At 39.3% G+C, this 22,619-nt stretch overlaps 1 protein-coding gene and 1 long non-coding RNA gene across 3 annotated transcripts; both read left to right on the top strand.

Moving 5' to 3' along the window:
• The first annotated feature begins 203 nt into the window (after nt 1–203).
• On the top strand, nt 204–13,831 carry HLH3B (Helix loop helix protein 3B). 2 transcript variants are annotated; one of them, XM_022064010.2, is made up of 4 exons: nt 204–415; nt 10,449–10,717; nt 11,937–12,158; nt 12,442–13,831. In XM_022064010.2, exons 1-4 carry the CDS (start codon nt 413–415, stop codon nt 13,163–13,165), a joined length of 1,218 nt encoding a protein of 405 aa, XP_021919702.1. In that variant the 5' UTR covers nt 204–412; the 3' UTR covers nt 13,166–13,831. The 2 variants fall into 2 exon arrangements, with proteins under 2 accessions (XP_021919702.1, XP_021919701.1); XM_022064009.2 differs by having other exon boundaries at nt 11,901–12,158.
• Nucleotides 13,832–21,568: 7,737 nt separating this feature from the next.
• LOC110829854 (uncharacterized) lies at nt 21,569–22,416 on the top strand. The gene is made up of 3 exons (XR_002543106.1): nt 21,569–21,730; nt 22,083–22,148; nt 22,329–22,416. It is a non-coding gene; the product is annotated as an uncharacterized LOC110829854 (long non-coding RNA).
• The last annotated feature ends 203 nt before the right edge of the window (nt 22,417–22,619 follow it).

Raw genomic sequence — 22,619 nt, 5'->3', positions numbered from 1 at the left:
AAATCGGTTACCAGCCATTTTGACAAAATGATGTGATTTACCTGATAGATTTTTATTGCATAGTCGGGGAGGGTTGCTTTGCAGGTGGGTGGTCTAATATCAATGCCACGCCCACTCAGCCCTCAGCGATGAAATAATTGGTCAATGTTTAGATGGTCTGCGCATGCCTGCGTTCACCTTCCAGATAGCACAGTTTAGTTTCCTCAGCAGGGGGAAATAATGGACACCGGGGGAGAGGTGGTTCATATTCCAGGGCACAGACAAACATAGCAGACCACAGAGTAAACCTTGAAACAGTAAATAGAGTGTAACTAGAAGTGTTACAACATTGTGCACCAAGTTTCACTTCCACCGCAACTCCTTCCTGGGCGGTGTTCGACACTCAACAACCAGGAGGTGTGAAATATCATAAATGGTAAGTGAACAAAATGTATAACTGGGATGTAAAGTTGTAGACACACTAGGCTACCAGAAAATCTCACTACAGATGAGGTAAGTTGAACTTATATTATCTGTAAATGAAAGTTCATGGATGCCATAACAGCATCAGCTTTTGCAGAATTTTAAACACAATACACAGTAGGTCGTACCGCCATAACTCCGACAGTCAATAACATTCAACAGCGTGTTTTCTGGACTCAAGAAACAATATATAGTGTAAGAAGTCATGCATTTTGAAAAAGAGAGAGAAAAAGATTGGAGTGATAGGTCATTAAGAAGGAAGGACTAGAAGAATTTATGAAGTGTATCATATGGCTTTGTGTGATTAAAAGCAAAAGTAGACACTTTACGGAGACAACTGTGACTCTGTGAGTGGCAGAAAATGATGTAAGGAATAGGCCTACCAGCTATGGAACAGGGTGTTTTAAAAATAATATTTTATCAAATAATACAGTGGAAACGATGGGGAAAAGTGATGACATCTCTTTAATGCAATGTTTGATATTTCACACGAATGCTCGGATATTCAGTTGTGCACTAGAGAAAACTGGCCATTTTCAGTAGAAATTTTAACTTATGTAAAAATATACCAATATTAGTAGTGTATATAAACATATGAAATCAATATGCGAGTTAACGTAGGACAGTGATGATGATATATTACAGATTGGAATGGTTCTGTCCATACAAGTCATGTATGTATGGTTGATAGGCGGAAAGAAAGCTAATTGGTCAATTTCCCATAGTTAACTGAAACTGTACGTTATAAAATTAAAGCTATATATGTCTTAAGTCCCTGAGACTAGTTTCGTCAGCGCTAGAAAACAAGACAATTTGCAATATAAATTGAGGTAATGCCCGCAAAGATAAGAATAGTATTCTGAATGGATACTCCGCGTCAATAGACCTATTGGACGACAGACGAAGTCAAAGATTTTAGTTATAAGCTTAAAATGCCTAATTGCTATGCCACTGTCAGAATTTATTTACACCAAACTATTGCAGGATATTGTTGCCTTACACAGGAGGACGTTTGTGGACAGGTTTGCAAAACCTTTCGTTCGATAAGATAAGACAATATTGTGGAAAGTTCAATGATTAGACCGCTTAATGAAACTTTTACTATAGAGTTAACAAAGTTAGAAAAGTGGTGTTAGATTTCAGGTGCTCACAGCGGATATTATGAAGAAAACTTGTAGAAGTTGACCGGCGTTCTTCTACCAGACTACATGGCGCATCATCCCAAAAAACAGTCATCAATAAAAGTCGCGTGTGATTAGCTAATTTATAAGCCCAGTGGCCCATTGATAGTTGCATTTGTAGGCCTAATTAAGTCCTCTCAGACGGTCAGCCTCCTCTGTAAGCAGATCATAAATTTTACGTTTCAAACACTGCTTCTGTTTCAGAAATCATCATGTTTAAGCCAAGAGGCCTATATGACACATAGAATATTTATGGCATATAGCCTATAGGTCGCATACACTCTGTCTTTATCAACATGTTATAACCGTTGCACCTCTAACCGGTTTGCTTAGTTGCTCAGGGTGTTTGTCTCAAGGCGGCGCTTAACGTGCTGTTGATCGAGGACAGCTCACAGAGATAGATGGTTATTTCTGAAGTCCGTCCAGTCCGAATGTTTATTTCAGACTCTCCCTCACAAAACAGTCCTTCGGATATATGTAGTTATACATACTTAAAATATTTTTTAACAAAGAATGCAAATCATGCGTTGCAAACTTCTCTCGCACTATCGTCTCCTTTATTAAACCACTTCAAACAGAATCAACAGCCCTCACCCTAGGCTGTACACCTCCGTTCACACAAAACTCAACAGCTGCCTCAATCTCAACACGCATGCACAATGTCTACTCCCTTAAAGCGACTCCACAATACTAAGACTGAGAAAACAATATCATGAGTTGCCCACACGGCCTTCCGTCAAAAGAATAACAAAAGTACACAAACACTTTGAAAGAATTGGGATATGTGAAACTCCTTAATCTTGCAAGTCATAAATCGCAAACAGGTGCCAGACATCGCCAAGAATAGAATCCAGAAATCAGAATCTATGACATGTCAAACTAATACAACAATAGAAGTGGAGTGAGCGCACGCGATGAAAGTTATTGGTAGGTCCTGTAAGCACGCACAGACGCGTAAGATTTGTAGGACTCTGTGTGTCATTTATAACATCAGTCCTTGTTGTAAAAAATGTCCGACACATAAAAATTTTATTTGACATTGAAGCGTCTGATCGCATTGCAAGAACACAGCCTACTGAATTATTGATAATTATACCCAACCCTCTATTTACAAACGTGAGATTTACGAATTTTCGCGACAACGAACCACGTGAATTTATACCTCTCTTTTCATTTACGAATATTGTTTTCGCTACAACGAAGAACCAAGCCTCGTCTGAGGTTCGAACGTCCGCTTCAAAAGTAACGCAATCTCGTTAGTACTCATCTTCACTTTCTTGATTAAAACATTCATTTTAACTCTAGTTATTAGAGTAAATTATGTTAATTTCTTATTATTTGTTCCTCATCATTATTACACGTACAGCGATGAAGGTTTTAATAAAGACAGCTGTTTATAATTACAGTACAATGCAAACGTTTGATGTAACACTTCAATAATGCTTTGCAGAGTTAAATATGAAATACGTATCTTAAAAGAGTAGTACTTTTACTATCCTTATGACTGCATAGCATCCCAACATACGTAGGAACAATCTTGGGCGACTTTTCTGGAAGTTAGGACCCAGTCAGAATTTTTTAGGCGTAAATTAATATGAATTTTATTTTCGATTTACGGATTTTTACCTTATGAACAGTTTTCATCGAACGAATTACGTTCGTAAATCGAGAATAGGTGTCATTTATTAATTATCAGTCTATTTTTCGGGCGTTACTTAGTTAATTGTTGTTAATTTATCAGTGTGAGGTCACTGTCAACACTTTCCGCCTCACGGCACGCTAGAATACGTTCAATGTCGATATCACGACATAATTATCTGTTGCTTGCGTGTGTAGGTCCGTCTACCTATACTCCTATATTACAGCCTAAATTAAGAAGGAAGGTGTAGGCAGTCTTTATATAACACGGATATTCCAAAAGTTATTCACGCCACATCACGTAGGATACTGTTGCACTAATGGTATCCGAGGTCGTTGTTGAGCAACGATGTGCTCTAGCAATAGCATTCGGTGATTGTTGGGAGAATTTGTAATAAAATATATGCAACGCATATGCCTAGCCTAATACAAGAGATTTGTCACGGAAAATAATCTTTTTTAATATTGTAATTTTGCCTCGTGCAACAATGACACGACGAGTAGAAGATTTCAATAATAAAGTATTTAATGGACCCATAAACAAAGAGAAACAATCTTAAAGCTTTTGTTTAGCCTTAGGTGAGAGTAAGGACAGAAACGATACTGCTCAGTTACATTTAAAATTAATAATGAACACTTTAAATCCCAAGTCCAACATGTACCACCTGCTTTAACAATAACTTTTAATTACATATTTGTGAGGTTATTGTTATTCTCACTCTAAACAGAGTTTATTTCCTTAAACAGCGTTATCTATCTGATCTTTGCAATGGAGAAATATTATTTCCTTTGTAGCACGGACTTGGTAATTAAATATTATTTAGATGAATTTCGTCTTTAAATGGTTAATCGCCATTCTAGTCATAGCCTACAAGAATCTTTTAAGGATGTCGAAGAGCTAGATACTCTTCCATTTTTCCGTAGCACAACAGCAGAAGAACGTTTGGGTTTGAGTGTGTGTGGAGCTATGAAGAAGAGGGTATGGTAACAGAGGGAACACCAAGAGAAAAGCAGGTTTAGTGGGGAGATTTGTACTGGAAATGGACTAGGTCCCAAACTGCACTGTATTATTCAAGAATTGGTGATCCCCAAGAGCCGAAGTTATGCCTGTAATTAATATTATGCATCATACACTGTAGGCCTACTTTTCGAAACCTACTTGGTTATAGTGTTCATATTTAATTCTATTTCATCTCGTTCCACGAGCTACTTTACATAATCATCTGTGCGTATCTTTGCGCTGATGAGAAAAATATGTTGTCTTAAAGTCTTATAAATACGCAAAACATGCGCGCCAAGGTCTTTGCATAAAACTCTCCAATTTCTAGAAAATTATTAGTACGTAGTTTGGTCAAATAACAATACCTGTTACGTTTGTACCATAAGAAATATTTTATGCTGTCGCACTGCCGTCTAGCTAACGCCCGATCGATCCACAAAGCATTGTATGTAGCTACTTAACACCAGAGACACTCCATACGTAAAAAATGCATCTTTCATAACACTGCACGTCTTTTTAGTTTTCAGTAAATGAGTTACTGAAAGAGAAGGGAGAACTTTTTAATGAATTGAAATGCATAGGGTTACTGAGGAGAAACGAAACGAAACGTAGTCTACCAGCACAATAAGGCAATCGATATCATATTATCACAATTGATATTGATTTTACATAATGCCAATATTAAAGCTATTTAACTCCCAGAAAAGGCCTCTCCTTAGCTTTTCCGTTCAGATACCATTCTAGTGACCTCGTCAATGTCACGTGCCAGAACCCTGATAACCGTTCAGTAATCAGCAAAAGCCGGAATGTCCGGGTTGTTTTTGAATATGCCCAGAACGTTGCTTGTGAAGCTGTCGACTTTTCCATCCACGGAATTAACGTGTTTCGACTGTCACTGTTTTTCAGAGCCAAGTGATTATAGTTCACAATGCAAATGAAAAGTGAAATATTTTGTGCGATCTTTGCACGAATTACATAAAATAAAAGATCGGTGAGTCCATCCACTGGTTTTATCTCCCAATTCTTCTTCTTCCTCTTAAAGTGCCTATCCGTTCCGGATGTTGGCGATCAGCATAGGAATTTGAGCTTTACTGGCTGCTGTTTGAAACAACCCTCCAGTGGACATCGAGAACAAAGTTTTTAGGTTCTGAAGCCAGGAGATTCTTGGCCTGCCAGGTCCCCTCTTTCCGAATAATTTCCCTGCATTATCAGCTGAAGCAACCCGTATCTATCACTATTTCTCATGATATGACCGAAATATTCCAACTTTCTCTTTGTATGGTCTTAACAACCTCGACGTCCTTGCGGAGTTTCTCGAGAACGTTTTTGCTGGTTATACGGTCAGTCCAGAAAATTCTGAGAATACGTCGGTACAACCACATTTCGAAGGCCTCCAACTTTTTTGAAGCAGCTTCGGTCAACGTCCATGATTTAGCGCCGTATAAAAGCACGGAGAGAATATAACATCTGAGTAGTCTTAACTTGGTGTTTAAGTTTAAGTCTCTACTCCTGAATATTGATCCCATTTTGATGAAAGTGGCTCTGGTTTTTTCGATACGGCACTTTATTTCCAAGGAGTCATTAATTGTGCTGCCCATGTATGTATATTTCGATACTCTTTCCATTTTCATTATTAACAACCAGCTGACCGGGTAATACAGAATTTTTACCGATGACCATGAGCTTCGTTTTTGGATGTTCAGCTCTAAGCCGTAGTTGGTACTGGCCTTCACAATACGATTCATCAATTCTTGGAGACCTTCCGGAGAGTCGACGAACACTACAGTATTGTCCGCGTACCGAATGTTCTCCATTCACAAGCACTCCAGCGTTTACATTTTCCAACGCTTCTTCGAATATGTGTTCCGAAAAGAGATTGAATAGAATTGGAGATACATTGTATCCCTGCCGAACACCACGCCTTATTCTTATGTCTTCTGAACAGACACCTTCCACCTTGATGTTAGCGGTTTGGTTCCAATAGAGGTTCACAATGAGACGCGAATCTTTTCCATCAATTCCAGTCCTTTTCAGGACTTCCACCATCCTATCGTGCCGAACTCTATCGAAGGCTTTTGGTAGTCAACAAAACACGCATATACATCACAGTTGACATCCCTGCAGCGCTTAATTAATACTTGCCTCCCTTGTTCCCACAGCATTTCGAAATACAAACTGGGTGCGAGTAATCTCTTCTTCGCATAGCCTGTACTCGTATATTCGTCTATGAATGATCTTCAACAGTAATTTTAACAAGAGGTTCATGAGGCTAATTTTTCTATAATCCTCACATTTTTTTGCACTGGATTTTTTGGGGATAGGTATAAATGTGGATTTCAGCCATTCATAAGGAATGTTTCCTGCATCATAAATGCAATTATACACCTTCGTCAACCACTTAATCCCATCATCATCTAACAGTTTCGGGAACTCAGCTTGAAAGTCGCTTCTCACCGCTAAAGTCCAGTTTCGCGTCCAGAGCAGTCCCAGCGGGATTTATGGTGGACAAAGTGGCACTGGGTCAGGTTTTTCTCCGAGTCCTTCGGTTTTCCCCTGTCACTATGAATTTTCATCACTGCTCCGTACTTCCTCATGTATCATATGGGGGGATGTAAAATGGGCCCGTTGGCGGTCCAGTTTCACAGAGACATAGTCTAGCCTCATCGTAACAAATATGACATTTTTTGAATGTAGGTCCAGTCCTGTATGGTTAAATCTAACTGAAATGGCTACTTTTAATTCAGACATGTCTGGAGAAAGTTGAAGATCCTTTAACTGAAACAAAATAAGACGTCTGTCTTCTGGGTTGTTGCGCCGTGTAGTCTGGTGAAGTTTACAGACATTTTCAGACTCATCGCCGTGAAAACCTCAAGTCTTACACAACACAAGAAAAAAACTTTATTTTCTGTGCCAAAGTAGATTTGTATCTGTAATAAATTAACCTCACGGCCGAACAAATAGACCTATAAGCTATTGGACCCAGCAAAGAACGCAGTTACAAAATAGGTCAGCTGTGGGTACTCCATTGGTGTACACGTGTCAGTGTTAATAATTGCTTTCACTTAGTAACTTTGGGCCAGAATGTGAAGAAAGTTTTCGTAAGAGGAACATTGTCAGTTTTGTTATAAACTAATCTATTATTTTTTCAGCTGTCATGGATTGGTCTCTTGGCCCAATTCCTATTCAGGCATCAGAAATAATGAAGCGTGACTCGGGGAAGTGGCGTAGTGCAGTGTCTAGATGTACAGCACAACGTAATACAAAATACAGGCATACCTCGGATATATTGCGGGTTCGGTTCCAGACCACCGTAATAAAGCGAGTCACACGAATTTTTTGGTTTCCCGGTGCATATAAAAGTTATGTTTACACTATACTGTAGTCTATTAAGTGTGCAATAGCATTATGTCTAAAAAAACAATGCGAGAACTTTGCGAGATTTACCAAAATGTGACACAGAGGCACGAAGTGAACACATGCTGTTGGAAAAATGGCGCCGATAGACTTGCTCGACGCAGGGTTGCCACAAACCTTCAATTTGTAAATAATGCAATATATGAGAAGCGCAATAAAGCGAGGAATGCCTACATTTCTTACTTTCAAGCTTCAATCCGTGTTCAAACCCTCTTTTCCAGTATTTGAATGGTGTAAGACGATAAGCTTCTTAGCTCCTGTGATCGGCTGACAAACATAAACTGAAATTTCATGCGTTGAAAATCCAACACTTCTATTTCATACGTGTTTTTATTACATCGCATCTTGCTTCAGACATTTCCGGGTATTAACAAAATACCATCGAGTAAGAGGTATCCTGCTTCAGTAATTTGCTATGATTGGTTTATTGCATAATTTCCGGGTATCAGTGTAGTTTATTTTTCGTTTTGTCTTGCATATTTTTCATAGGAGACATATACAGTAGAGTCCCGGTCATCCGACCATCGGTTATCCAACATTTCGCTTTACCTCCTACATTTTATGTACTCAGTTGCTTTGTTGGTTTGCAACAAGAGCTAATGTACACCGTGTCCCATAATTATCTTCACAACCTTAACACTTAGTTAGTCATTAGTCTATAAGCACCCGATGTGCTGATTACATTTTCAGGCCTGTGAGTGGAGAAGCTGCTCCATTTGAATGTATCTCGGAACAACGAAGTTTCCTCATCTATATATTGTTTATAACCTATAGAATTACATTCTGTGCGTAATGTTCACATCTTATGTACGTGAGCAATGAAACTGCAGCACTGGGTGTATACTCTATTGCATATTTCTGTATTATGATGCGTTGTTTTACTATATTAAATATTAATTAGGCCGTAACCAATGTTGCTGCATTGAATGCCAAATATTTAACCTGAACATACTCAAAAGTTTAACATAAATATCGATATTTTAATGTTAATTTTTATTTTTTATTTTAATTTTAATATGGGCTATTATTTTTGCAGTGTAACAATAGGATAATGTTTTATTTTATTGTTTTACTTTAATGCTTTATGTACAACTACCAAATAATAGTCTCTTATGTATTTTACAGCAGGTGGTTTTATACAAGTTCAGTATTGCCTGAAGATGGCCGTATTTGGCTGAAACACGTAACAGTGCATGCCTAAGTACATTATCAGTAGTTTTAATGCTTGTTGGAGGTTCCAGCTTGTCCTGTGTTGATGAAGAAAAGTAATATTTTTGTCTTCATACTCAACGCCGCGAGTACCCGAAATCTCACTTAACGATTCTGAGTTGTTTGTTTATAAAAATGGACAGTAAAGAACATTTAGAAACAGATGTGTGGATGAAGACGAGAGATTTGAAAACTAAATTAAGAAATGCTGAAACAAACAGTGACTAAGTCTACAAAATATTTCATGAAGGAAGATGACCCACCAGTAAAGGAGCCTCCAACGCACATGCAGAGAGCAAATAAGCTTGCATATCTAGCAGGGGCCAATAAAATTGCTCAAGACAAATTAACACCGAGACGCAGAAGAACTACAAGGCAGTGCGATATAAATGAAGTTATATTAACTTCGGCTTTACACGTACCTCACTAGAGTATAAAATGAGCCAAGACAGAATTTAATTTGTCAAGAAAATTACAAGAGTTGTCATATGTCGACAAAACAGTGCGTTCAGAATTTAAAAGTAGTTTTGGATTCAAAGAGGTGGAGATTGCCCAGAATGTAGAGCACTAAGATATTATTTTCTGATACCATTTTCTACAACGTATTTGTAAGGCCACGCTTATGTAACTTTTGCTATCAAATGCAAACACAGAAGAAAGATGAAACCAGACACAAACTGACAGATGTAACGCCGAACTTCGAATAACTTCAATACAAAAGACACATCCATCACATTAAAACATTTATAGCTATTGATGGCATTTTTAAGAAATACCACATAGGAATCTATGCCGTAGACTTTTACCCTTTCAAGCCGAAGCTAGTCTAAATATTTTTCAAGAATTCTGCCTGTACATCAAAGAGAACACAACTCTTTAGCATTTCTAATATTTACTTGTTAATGCCATTTAAGGAAACAATCCCTGTTTTCTGTGAGAATAACAGAAAACACAAAATACAAAATAAAGGGTTACGAACTGCAGGTGGTACATATAATTACCACTAGAGTTGAAAGGGTTCGTTTAATTTTACTGCTTTGTTATATCTCATTCACTGAAACTTCCTTATATTTTAAATAAGCTTACTTTATCATTTTTGCCACGTTGCATTATAACTTTTAAACAAGAATCAGAAGGCTCTGAGGAACATGCTGCCTCCATTTGCAAGCTCTAAGATGGAAGTTGTACGTTTTTCAAAAACTTCGGTATCTGCTCAAAAAGACCACTATGGCGTTACAATTCGAAAGATCAACATCGACATTTTCACAGCCATGAAACCCCCAAATTCCAACATGTAAAAAGTCATTAATGATCTGCGAAGACCCTCAGCAGTTTTACGTTCTCCGGTAAGAAATTAATTTGGGATCCACTGTTCTGTCCAATGACTACGGGTTCTCCTTTGCCTATGGTAAAGCGACCGGAGCTTGAAGCAAATCACTTACCTTCATCTAATGCCGAGATAGCAATGCGTAGCATTATGCTCTATTAAGCATAGTGATGTCACTTTTTAATCCTCAGTAGCTGATATGACGTCGTGTTTTCAGCCCCTGATCACGTTCTCTCCATCCATGTTTGAGATGGAGTGGTCAGGCGATGGCGATGGCACAGACTACAGCACGACCTCGTCTCCGCCGCGACGCCCTGGTGAACCGAGGGGCGAGGGGTCCAGGGGACCCGCGGCGAGTGCTGGTGCGGACATGGACTCGTTGTCGGAGGAACTGGAGGACGACCTCATGTCTGACGACTTCTCTATCCCTGATTCAGACGACGACGACGATGAAGACAATAGACTAGACTCTACTGCAGTCAACAGGTAGGCTATAGTGTGTCTATTTTAAGTGGAACTGTTTATGTGCATTGTAGGAGCAAGGTGCTGCTTCATAAGGGTGTAGAGGCAAAGTATTTCTCGTCGTCAGTTCCTTTGCTCGTCACATACATTTAGATGTACTAAGAGCTATTGTCTCCTCGGTCACTAAATCCTGAGTGCGGGTATATGCACATTCAGGCTGAGACATGCGTCTGTAATTAATGCAGTGACTTATTCCAAGGTTATTAAGTGTCTGCCAGTCACGTTGGCATATTTAGCAGCTATGATAAATCGTCGACCACAGGGCGAATTTCAGGATCTGCAAAAATAATTTTCAGGAAAAATAAAGAACAATTTTCTGCCTGTCTTCTGGCTTGCAACGCAGTATGGACTTGTTAGTAGATAGGCCTACTAGTGTTTCGGAGGAACATGCTTTTTCCGTTTCCAGGGTTTAAATATGTTCCTAAGAAAAGTTGGTGCATACATACAAATTGTCATGGCGCCACAACCTAGAACGCAAACATGACATCTTCACCGCCGTGCGAACAAAAACGTCAGTTGTCAAATAGGAAATAGTCATTATTGACTAGTTTATAATTTCCAGTGTTATAAAATATTACCAGTAAAGTCCCGATGTTTTTCTGTCTGCTAGTAGTGTACCATGTGACTTCCCAGGCCGCATACAGTACAGGTATTTACTTAACTTAGCGTTATCTGCAGCAGTCAGTTGTTGGATTCACAATGTAGACGCACTCTGTCAATTCCAGGGCTGTCCATGTGGGGACAAGTGAAGATTTTTCTCCTAGTACACCCTACTTTCATCGCAAATACGTCCGTTTGAGGCCTAATTTCCATAGCAAGTATCACCTTACTTTTGTTATTTGTAACCATTTGATTTCCGCTATACTGGCCAACACGAACGATGGAGTCGTGAGTTTTTGACGATCCTGCGCATCTACTGTCACGTGCCCTTGTTTTGCCAATTAGTCTGTCCTATGCTATGCGCTCGCTCGGGCAGTTGGTTTATAAAGTATTCAGTTACGTTAGAAGTGTGCAAAGAATTATCAGTGAGGGCAACATCGCAATTTGTATTTCGATCTCTCTCTCTCTCTGCGTTTCAGCCTCCTTCGATCCTGTCCGAGTGGTGTTGGGGATCATAATTGTATTAATTTTTTGTATAATACAATAGGAGTGTGTTTTCGGCCTTGTCTCCTGCCGGAGTTAGCGTTGCGAGTGGTGGCGAGGTGTCGGGCCATCACTCGGGGCTTGTTCAAACCCACCCGCATCCCTCACCACGCATCATCGTGCGTAAGATCTTCACCAACAGCCGAGAGCGTTGGCGACAGCAAAACGTCAGCGGAGCGTTCGCGGAGCTGAGGAAGCTGGTGCCCACACACCCGCCGGACAAGAAGCTCTCCAAGAACGAAATCCTGCGGATGGCCATCAGGTACATCACGTGGCTTCAAATGATTTAACTCCTCAGAAACAAGCTGATCTGTATAGAATGTGGCATTCGAGTTCTGTTTTGAAAAACGGCACTAATACCAGCCAATCATATGACTAATTTATTTTTAATAAATATGTGGAATCCTTATTTCTAGCAGTAAGTGAGAATTTCTTAAATTTGTTCAATTTCCGCCACGTAATAATTATTGTTACCCGACAACTAACATCGTCTTCCTTGAATTCGAGAATATATAATTAAATGAAGAGTATGTGCTTCGTTTCAGGTACATCCGTTTGCTGACTAACGTTCTGGAATGGCAGAAGAAACATCAGCCTCAAATAACTGTTAACAACAGCAGCAACGCTAACAAGACTAACAATGTGTGTAACAATGGTCTTGAGGTGCAAGTGAAGTGTGAAGCTACGCTATGCAACTCCTCGTTGAGCAACGGGACTTGTCCTGAGGGTGCGATCGCTCGCCTGCAACAGTCTATCCGCTGTCGCCACCACTTGTTGATGCTGAAAGCCCCCCTCATGTGTGACAGAAACGGGAATAACCTGCTAATGATCGAGCACGGATCACCGTTTGTGCCATCCCCTACCCACAACAACAAAACACATAAGACCAACCCAGGGAACGCCAGTGTGTTCCCTCGACCACAGATAAAGGTTGAAAAGGATGAAGACACAGCCAAAGATGATGAGGACATCAGAGATGGTGAAGACTTTGTAGTTCAGAAAATGGGCAATGCGACTGATGAGAAATTGTGCGTCGGTATTTCACCCAAAACGTCAGGACTTGGTAGGATGCATAGCAGCAATCTTCATGTGGCAGGAGGACGTAGAACACCTGCCAAAATCACAAAAAATGTAGTTCCATCGGCATTTGTTCATCAACAGATGAGAAACAAAAAGACACGGGCACAAACTGGAAACGCCAGGGAAGTGCAATGCTGGGCGACAAACTTCCAGTCGGAGAAGGATAACAAGCTTTTGAACAAGAAATAGGCAACGTTTTAGATTACATCTCTGATGTTCTGATCTAATTGTTTTCTTTCAAGCCATGATTTGTAATATTTTCGATTGAACTTCATAGACCTAAGGTAAACCTTCATTTGTGTATGATCTAAAACTTTCATGACGAACCGAATTAATGAAACATTCTCGGACTATCAGCCATGTCAAGTGCTTAAAACTCACCGACTTTTCTGGGACCGTCTCTGTTTCCGTTATCAGGCTTTCACTGTTTTGACGAACTGACGTTTATTTTAGTCCTGAGTTCTTTTTATGGTTTTCCTCAGTCCCCCCTAGGCAAATAGCGGGTTAATAACTTAAATTAAGTCACTTTGTGTTCCAATTCTTTTGTATTAGTTCAATTTATTAACCTTTCTGTCAATCGACTTGTAGGTCTAGTCAGAATAAATGTTTCAGAGAGAGAAGTTACAGGAGAATGTAGAAAATAACTCATTTGGAAGCTTCGTAATTTTTACTTCATAGAATACGAAGAGGGTAATCAGGTCAAGGAGGCTGAAGATAGTCGGGCATGTAGCATGAATTTGGAAGATGAGAAATAGGCTTTCACACAAAATGTTAGCCGGAAGCAAAGAATCTAAGAGATGATTTGAGACACGCATGTGTTCATGTGAGAATCCATTAAAATACATTTTAAGGAAATTGGGCGTGAATTTTATTGAACTGCCTCATATTAGGGCCCAGTGGCAGGGTCGAACAAACACTGGTATTATCCTTCGAGTTCCATAAGAGTCAGGATGTTTAGTGACCATTTCAGCGTCGGTTAGATCCTGCATCTTTCTGTAAGAATATCAAATTTCACGAATAATGTTGTTTCCTATTCATTATTACGCTAAACCTACATGAATGAAATCTATTTATTTCGTAGAAAGAAAACATACCTTTACAACTGCAAGCAAAACAGAACGTTTATCCTTAGGCAGAATTCAGGAAAGCAACTAGCAAACTCAGCAGGCGATAGGTGATATCATATCGCCTGGACGTTCGCATCAAAGCAGCCGCATTGTTAGTTTGTGAAAATGACCATGAATGGAATGGTCATTTCATTCCGGCATATTCTATAATTTTCGCGAATTTAATATTTCGTTGCTTTTCGGTTATATTATTCTTTCTACACCGACGCGTTGCATACGATGAAGATGGATCATTCATTGGATGACGCAACAAGCCATTACAACTCCTCCCTCACCAACGTCGCTCTATAGTGAAAAGCGGTGTGGCAGAAACCTTTTTCAACACGTATCGCATGTCACCGACGTTATGGTTCAAGTTTGAACGCTTCACATTTTAATGCATGCTGTTTCTACATATTGAATCAGTGATGTTCACTTAGACCAGTGGTCCCCAACCTTTTTGTGCCTACGGGCACATTTGAGAGTTTATGAGATCGTGGCGGGCACCAACCAATTAACAAAGCCAAATTTTCTTTTCTCTGGACAAATAAGATATGGACACCAAATAATACATAAAACAACACGACGTTTAATGATACAAGAAACCACGCAATCAAAAATACGTAGTTTTATAAGTACAATTATTATTACTCAAGTGGGAAGTTAGTGTGATGTTTGGCACTGCATTTCATCGGCCAGTTTTTCAAATTTGGGAGTGTAGGATGATATTGCTGCTCGCAAACAATCGTCAAGACGGACGTTAGTAAGTCGAGATCTGTGCTTTGATTTTATAATGTTCATGGTTGAACGGCCTTCATTATTCAGTATAACCTCTTTCCGTATCAACGCGGGCACCCAGAAAAAGCCTTGGCGGGCGCCATGGCGCCCGCGGGCACCGCGTTGGTGACCACTGACTTAGACCTACAGTCTTACTTTATTTTCAGATGTAGTCTTTTAATCTAATAAAATTGCAACAGCGTTAAACAATACACTGGGACGAGGGAATTATTTATGCAAAAGAAGATTGTAGCCTACGCAAAATACTGTGATTCCTATCACAAGAAGAAGTCAGAAAAATGAGGAATAAAAATAATTTTATTAAGAAACAAGTACATAGAGGAAATGTTTCAGACTAATATTTCCAGTACGCATACAATTGTGTGTAGTAAATGAAAACAAAATGACAAATTATCGTACCCTAGTGCACGTAGATGATCATATCTTCTTGTTTATGATCGCAATGAAATTACGTACAAGCAATAATTGCAGGTCTTTATTTATAATGGCATTTTTAATGCTGCCTGATACGTGGAGATACTGCAGCAGAAATTAAGACGCTTTAGTCTCAGCATCACCAAAGAAACAAATTGGCATAACAAATTAAAGTTTCTAAACAAGAACCCAGTGTCCACTTCACTTTCCTCCACCAGGAGTAAGGAAACGAACAGGAATGTTCAAAGCCTAAGTCTTAATGAACAGAAAGATGAAATTACCGAAAACGAGGCCACCAATTATGCTGTGCATGTTCTATTCAATAGTCTTCAGGGACTTTATTTTGCGATGATCGAAGAAAGACGAAGAATGTTACGATTAAAAAAAGATTAATGAATGGAAAAATAATGTTGAAGAAAAGAGCAGTATTTCATTCTGGAGAGACTTTCTTCGTAGTTTGCCTTACGTAGACGAAGTTGAACATCGGGATTCAACATTTTGTAAGGAGAATAATGCAGGAAGTAGACGTGGTGACTTCAAGACACGTGTCGCTATTCTCTTTGGAAAAAACGAAAATAGATTAAATACATTATTGAATACAGCCTTGTCTAAGAACATGTAGGGCATGTGTCAGACGCGTCACTATTTAGTGAGACACTTGTTTCTCATCTGGAAATGTCTGTTAATTAAGTTTACTGCGAGCACATTCTGCCACATGCACAAGTCCCCATCTTAAACGTGCTACATGGAGATTGGTGCTGCTTATTTTCTTTCGACTAATGCGTAGGTTCTGAATTTCTGACATTTGTGTGCAACACTCATTTTCTGAATATCCAGGTCTGTCTAATTGTCTTATCCAGATTCTTTTCCCGGCAGTGAATTGCCATCCCAAGCGTTCCATACCACCCACAATTTCCCGGCATCTTCAGCATCCTCCAGAGGAGCATGTAAATGACTTCTTGAGAAGAGTATCCGGATGGAATGTTCGTCGTCTCCTATTGTGCCTCCATTTCCCTCTCCAGCACAGGTTTTCTCTATGAACCAAACAAAATTGATGTCGGCTACGTGATTCAACGTCTCTCAAAGCAAATAGCGAATACGTCAAGGAAATATTCTCCTAGTTTTGTTTGTTTAGTTTTTGGACTTTGTCCATTGTCCAAGGTTGAAATGTATAGGACGTTTCGTATACAGGATCCGTTTTCGTCTTCAGGTGTATGCTGCAGGGGCACCTAAAGACGAAAACGGATTTGGTTTTCGAAACTTCGTATACATTTTAACCTTGGACGATGGACAAGGTCCAAAAACCCAACAAAACCGACTATATCACACCATCAGAATCCAATTATTCTCCTAGTGTCCAGAAATCTTCCAAATTCCTAGTCCTAGTGGATGTAGGCTAGTTTGTTCTCGGCAGATGCATGGCTCCACGGTCTCTAAAGGCAGCAGTTCAGTCGCGATATAAATACATTTTGTATGTTGGAAGACTTAAAACGCCATAAAAGTTTACCCATATTTGACGCCAGTAATGCTGACTCTCATTCAGTGCTGTTTATCTGCAACCCTTATCTTTACATTCTGTGTTTACGTTACCATCACTTCATGGCAATCCAGGACCCCTCCAAGCGACAACGAGGACCGACGATTCCAACAATGATGCCACGCTGCTGAAACCCTTTGGGAGATGCACAGGGTACGCCACAGCTGAGGTGTTTTGCATCATTTTTAAACATGCTGTTACTGGAATGTGCCAGAAATGCCGATAACTTAATTTTATCATAGCTGGGGCATTTTCTAGGACGAAAGGTGGTTTTCCTTCGTTCGTTCAAATTGTGTTCAAGTCACCCATCCCCCTTTCATCCGAAAGCAACATGTAGGAATCGAACCTTCCACAAAATGTAACTGGAGAATTTTGTAGGAAACGGTTTATACGGTCCGCCACACCCATGTCGGCACAGAGCTTTTCTCTTTCCTGGTGCTGAATTTCTTTCGGCGCTTCAAGTATCTGAATGTTAGTGACGGCCGCTTCGTGGAGGACAGGGTAAGCCGAATTGATGTGGCGCTCCAAGAGCTCTTTCGAGACGACAGGCTGGTGCTGTGCTGAAGTAGCGAGGGGCAGGATACAGACTGCACTGGAAACTGCAGGGGCAAGTCAGCACTGTATCGCAAAAACTCCTCGAGAGGAGTTTCCAGTGGTCTCGGGGTAATGAAACAAGCGGTCCGGTACTTGATCACTGATTCATCCCTTGATAGAGGAAACTACTTCGTCACCTCGTCATTCCTAATTGTTTAGTATTTATCATCCTTGTCCTGCAAACATACAGAGCTGGAACAAACATAAAATACACGCAAGTGTTAAATTTGTTAAACGTATTGTCAATAATATTGACTGTGGTAGTTATATTCAAGATAATATTTACTTATTGATTAATTGATTCGTAGCTATAAAGTTTCGTTTATTCACACTGTTCTATAGAAGGCTTACATTTTATGTTAATTTAATCACTGACTGAGATAATCTTGAATTACCAGTTACTAGCGCCAAACGTGGCCCACTTAAAAGTTTGTCAGTTTCTTTGATTTTACGTGCTGTAGCCATAATTTTGAAATTCTGACCAAATGGCACATGGGAAAGTGAGAATAGAGGGACATTAGAGACTATGAAAATGTAAGATTTTGAAGCAGCAAACCAAAACGGAAAAGTTGTTCATACGGGTCACTTTACGGATCCAAATATCTGAAGGTGACCCACGCACTGAACTATTAAAAACTCTTAAAAAAGTTTAGAAAACATGTATTTGTTACATAAGTTACTTGTAGGAATAATATTAAATGAAAGGAACTTTCAAAATATTACAATGAAAAAGGCACTGCAAAACAATTTACTAAATTTATCCAAACATTTACATTTAATTACAGTTCAGTAGTACACAATAGAAAATACTCCCAGAAATAAAAAAGCTGTTATCACTGCTAGTGAAACGTTTATTATTGGGCCACTTTATGAATCCCATGCTTTACCACATACTTATGATGTTATTGGATTTGTTATACGGATTATCGTAAACTGTTAATAGGCTCCAAAGGTGAATTAAATAACAATATTAACTGTTTACAGTGATAAATTATATGTAATTATTTGGAAAATTACTTAGCTAAATTATCTAAGAGTCCTTCAACATCAGTACTTCTCAGACATGTATTTCTACGAACAGGTGGTGAAATATCCCCTGCGTTTGTTACTTATGCATCCATCCAGACAGCGAGCAGGTATCAACAGATGCTAGATTAGTTTATTTATTTTCACAATTACCGAAAAATTAAAATCGTGGGCCATCGTACCAGTACCAGTAAAGTGTAAAATTCTTTCACCTGTCAAGTTTTGTTCATTTCTTGTCTGGTGGTTAGGCGACCATAACTGCAATATCCATTTCCGTCACACGCCCTTGTGATGAGGCCGGAAGTACCTCTTCAACATTGGCAAACTTTTACTAGACTATACGGCTAAAAACTCTAGTAGACAGTCATATTTGAGACTCTATTCTGTTAATTTAGTTCACTATTAGCCTACAGTACGACTGGGAAACATATATTAAGCAATTTGTATGTATTTTATTTTATTTTAGTGTGTGTAATAACAGCGAACGTCCCGCGCTGTAGCCGCGCGGTCTGAGGCATCATGCTTCGGACCGGCGATACGGAATGCGCGCTGGTTCGAGTCTCGGGGGAGAAGAAATTTTCTCATGAGTTTTCGACCAGCGTATGGGATCGGTGCTAACCCAGCATCGTGAGGAAATTGGGGAGCTACAATGAGTAGCGTAATCCGGTCAGGAAAGCTAGCAATGGCTGGGGGTTCGTCGAGCTGACCACACGTCACCCTGTATCTGGTTGGATGATCGTTCACGTGTGCTTAGGCATGTGAACGTGAGGCCAGCAGTCAGCTAGTCGGCCTTGGCTCTCAGAGGGCTGTTAAGCCACGGATTATTAATAACAGCGAATAGGGTTCATTTGGTACAGTTTTGACTTCTTAATGTGTGCGCAATTTTAATTTCGTAGTAATTGGAAGAGTATGGATGTTTGCGCATCATTTATAATCCATTCCACGGAACACGCCTGTTAATAGTGGGCTTACACCGTATAGGCTACATTTATATTCTTGTTTACAACTTATAAAGTAATTTAGTATCACCACTAGCAAAAATAATTAGCATACCTCGCACGGCTGTTGATAAGCTAATAGAAATACCCATGAAGGTTCTTCCTTTGGCAATTTCAGTACGGCTACTACATTGTTATTTGACGGAAATAATTCGTCAGATTGCCAGAATAGATCATAAGACGAAGAACAGGTGTCGATTGTGGCTTTCTTGGTACTGAAGCTGTGTAGATGACTGCCTCCATCAACAGGGTTGAAGGCGATTCGTTATTTAGAAAAGGTGGTAACCACGTAACAGACAACACGGAGCACAGAAGAACACAAAAATAATTATTTTGACTGACTAAATAACCTGAAATTAAGGAAGGAAGGCTTTATCGAATGGGCCTATATGTCTATAGGCCTAGTATAGGCCCGCGTATGTTAAGTAACCATGTAGGCGCATTTATTCCTCTATGAGAAAATATTATATAACAGACCAGTCCTGATTGGTGATTATTTATTAAAATCACTATTTGCATTGCATGAAATCGTATGTAGTATTTATGTAATCAAAGATAATTATAACGTTTTTAATTTATGCAGTTTCCACATGCGTTCTTTGCATTCTGTAATGTAAACAAGCTTGGAAGGTGTATTCCGTGCCAGAATACACAGTGTTTTCTCATGCGTTCTTCGTAACGCCCATTTAGAATAATTTAATTCCGGTTTGTCCCTCGGAATATGTTTGTCGCGCATTTGAACTCTGTCTGTCGCGATTGGTGGACTTGAAAAAGTCGGTGAAAATGTGGCCGTAAATGAAGAAAATGTCCGACACTAATCTAGAACGATTGGGAAACGCCCGATTTCGTCACGTACGCCATCGTCCCAGCTGATGGTTTCGTGTTTGCTACATAAATGCTGCTCAAACTGGGGCCACAGCCCCCCAGTGAGCAGTGAAACTCAAGTTACACAGCTACAATGTATTTTAGCACTTGAAAAAAATATTTGCTACATTATTGATCCACTAAAAGAAGTGAACAAATTTTAAGCAAAGAACGCAAAACAGCGGTATGTGTAAGATAGTACTGAAAGTACTCATCCGTTTTGTTGTGACAATTTCTTTTTCTTGCAATATCGAAGACAATTTTTGTAAGTAAAAGAATTGGTTTGTTTTATTGGAATTCAGTAAAAAATGTACATGCATGTACTAAATATATATTTCTTGTTATCGACTCCTAACTAAAATTGTTATTACAGGATCTCAGAAGCATAAAATTTTTAATCAGAGTTTGGGAACAGCGAGATGAAAAAGTGTGAGGTCTGGTCCGTGGGACGAATACACGTACAGGATTTTTAACGCGCCTGTAACTGGATCTAAGAGAAGATGTAATTGGATAGAAGTTCGGGATAAAAATGAGCAGTTTCAAAATGCATGCTGTTAACCACATATTAGTATTGAGATCACGTCAAGGAGGATACAATAGGAGGCGCATGTAACATGCAAGAGTGAGAAATGTATAGACAAATTTAGTTGTAATCCTCAAGTTTTATATATTTGCGGTTTGTGGTTTGTTTAACGAACTGTCAGCAGCTCATACGACGTCTATACAACATCGAATATGACAATTAATAAACAATGAATTGAAAATGCCACGGAAAGAAGTGCCCAGAAGGGCCGAGGAAAATCACAAAAACCTCAGTCCGAATAGCCTTTCTCTGAGTCGATATTTGAACCTGAGACCTACAGAATACAAGGTATGCAGAGCAGAAAATATTTTTGCTTTGCTGAAGACGATTTGAGAACGAGAAATGAAAAGTGACTTCCGGTCGCAACACGCCATTCCACTTAAACGTCTTCTCAACTTCGCTGTTCCTTGATGCTCAACCGACGTGGCAAATAGCATACCTCCTACAATGGTTACGTGCTTTAATCTGTACGTACAATGGTGCTAAATTCCGTTTATGCAAACGCATCTCGCTCTTAAACTCTGCTGCTATCTGTGTTCTGACAAAGAATATTAACATCAGCTTCGGTAGCTCAGTCGGTAATATTATGCATTCAGTATCGACTGGTTATTAAAGCGTACAAATAGCAATACAATGACAAGAGTACGAGTACGAATACCGTGGTTTGATTCTCAATGTAGCAGAACGTTCCTCTACGTCACAAAATTGAGACCAACTCTGGGATCGACCTAGTCGTCTGTGGTTTTATGCAACAGTTAAAGCTGCTGAAATTACGAATGTATAATGGATCTGTACTTCTGTGACAAAACAGGGAATAACAATACTTACAGACAGGTACAGAAACTACTTAATTCATCATAGCTAATGTTTAAGTACCTGGAAATGAAGGATAGACGCCCCTGTTTTAAGCGTCTAAAGTCATATAAATTTATTTCTGATTTTGATAAGGGCACGAGGCTTGGTTTAAAAATGTAGGCATTGGCCTACAGTTTTGATGTAGGCCTATTTGTTGGTTGAAAATTATATGGGCCTATTTGAATTGTGATTATTTTAATTTTGAGGTCGTACAGGCGAAAATGGACTAATTCTGCAGAATTTTTTTAGATTTTTATGATCTGTAAAAATGATACACTCATTAATTCAACACTCTCGTGTAGCTGGCCATGAGTCTCTCTGTCATTTACAGGTCAGCTCATGCTGACAGGAGTCAGGGTGTGACGCTGCCAGTGATGAAGACACCCATTAATAACAGGTAATGTTAATGGTTAGAAACTGTTGTGATTGTGATGGTAGCGTATCTTTATTTTTGTTTGTGTTTATAATTTGTACACTAAATCAATTGCATAAACGTTAAGTTTTAGACTTGAATTAGAAAATACCATATTTACATTTCGCCCGGTCTACCGTTGTTGATGTCTTAATTTCTTTCCAGGCAAAACCGAAGGTCGCTGTCGAATGGATACACCCCTGCTTCAGGAGAACTTATGGAGCGGGACAAGAAGCAGGAGTGAAAATTTTACTACGTACTAGAACGATATATTATTACATCGCTTTGTTGTTTTGCTACATTTAGATCCAAATTTTCTGAAGGTGATATTCCTAGGCAGAAAACAATTTTCTTTACATGGGCAACAGTCAGTACGAAAAAGTCAATTCAGAAATCGATAACTGACCGTGTTAAAAGCGATCAACAAGTTCAACTTTATACTGCACATAGACCTAC

This window comes from Zootermopsis nevadensis, unplaced genomic scaffold, assembly GCF_977971745.1.
Source record: "Zootermopsis nevadensis isolate Lab colony 2312 unplaced genomic scaffold, Znev_1.0 Znev_ptg000006l, whole genome shotgun sequence".
Taxonomy (NCBI): domain Eukaryota; kingdom Metazoa; phylum Arthropoda; class Insecta; order Blattodea; family Termopsidae; genus Zootermopsis; species Zootermopsis nevadensis.
Note: the sequence above shows the minus strand (reverse complement) of the source record. Positions and strands in the feature narration are given on the sequence as shown.